General features: G+C 61.6%; 1 protein-coding gene across 1 annotated transcript in view; it reads left to right on the forward strand.

Moving 5' to 3' along the window:
- The window catches only part of SLC12A9 (solute carrier family 12, member 9), a gene marked incomplete at both ends in the record, with an annotated part of 6379 nt that overhangs the window by 3741 nt on the left and 2263 nt on the right, over positions 1 to 375 (forward strand). The window contains one exon of the mRNA XM_010132101.1: positions 267 to 360. Coding sequence (XP_010130403.1) covers positions 267 to 360 — 94 coding nt within the window. The remainder of the gene's footprint in view (positions 1 to 266; positions 361 to 375) is intronic.

Consider the following 375-nt stretch of genomic DNA (forward strand, 5'->3'; position numbering starts at 1 on the left):
GCCACATAAACCATCATTACCCCTTTTTTGGGGCCTGGCAGCAAGGGTCTGCCCGGTGCCCTGGGAGATACCATCTCCCCTCTGTGCCCTCTCCTGCAGGTAGCTGGGGCATCCAGCATGCTCTAGGCTGGCACAGTGGGGTTGACTGGGAGTGGCTGGGGGGGGAAAAAAAATGGTACCTTGTCACAGCCCCCCCCTTGCTGTGCCCGCTCTGCAGCTGGCATGGGAACCGTGCGGTAGCGGATGTCCCCATCTCCCTGCTCCAGGCCCACCTTCCGGTACTTCACCTGGCACACATGCCTGCTGGGCATCGCGGGCTGCTGTGTCATGATGTTCCTCATCAGCCCTGTCTCTGCCTCGGTGAGCCTAGGCTTC

This window comes from Buceros rhinoceros, unplaced genomic scaffold (genome assembly GCF_000710305.1).
Source record: "Buceros rhinoceros silvestris isolate BGI_N320 unplaced genomic scaffold, ASM71030v1 scaffold20262, whole genome shotgun sequence".
In the NCBI taxonomy this organism is placed as follows: Eukaryota; Metazoa; Chordata; class Aves; order Bucerotiformes; family Bucerotidae; genus Buceros; species Buceros rhinoceros.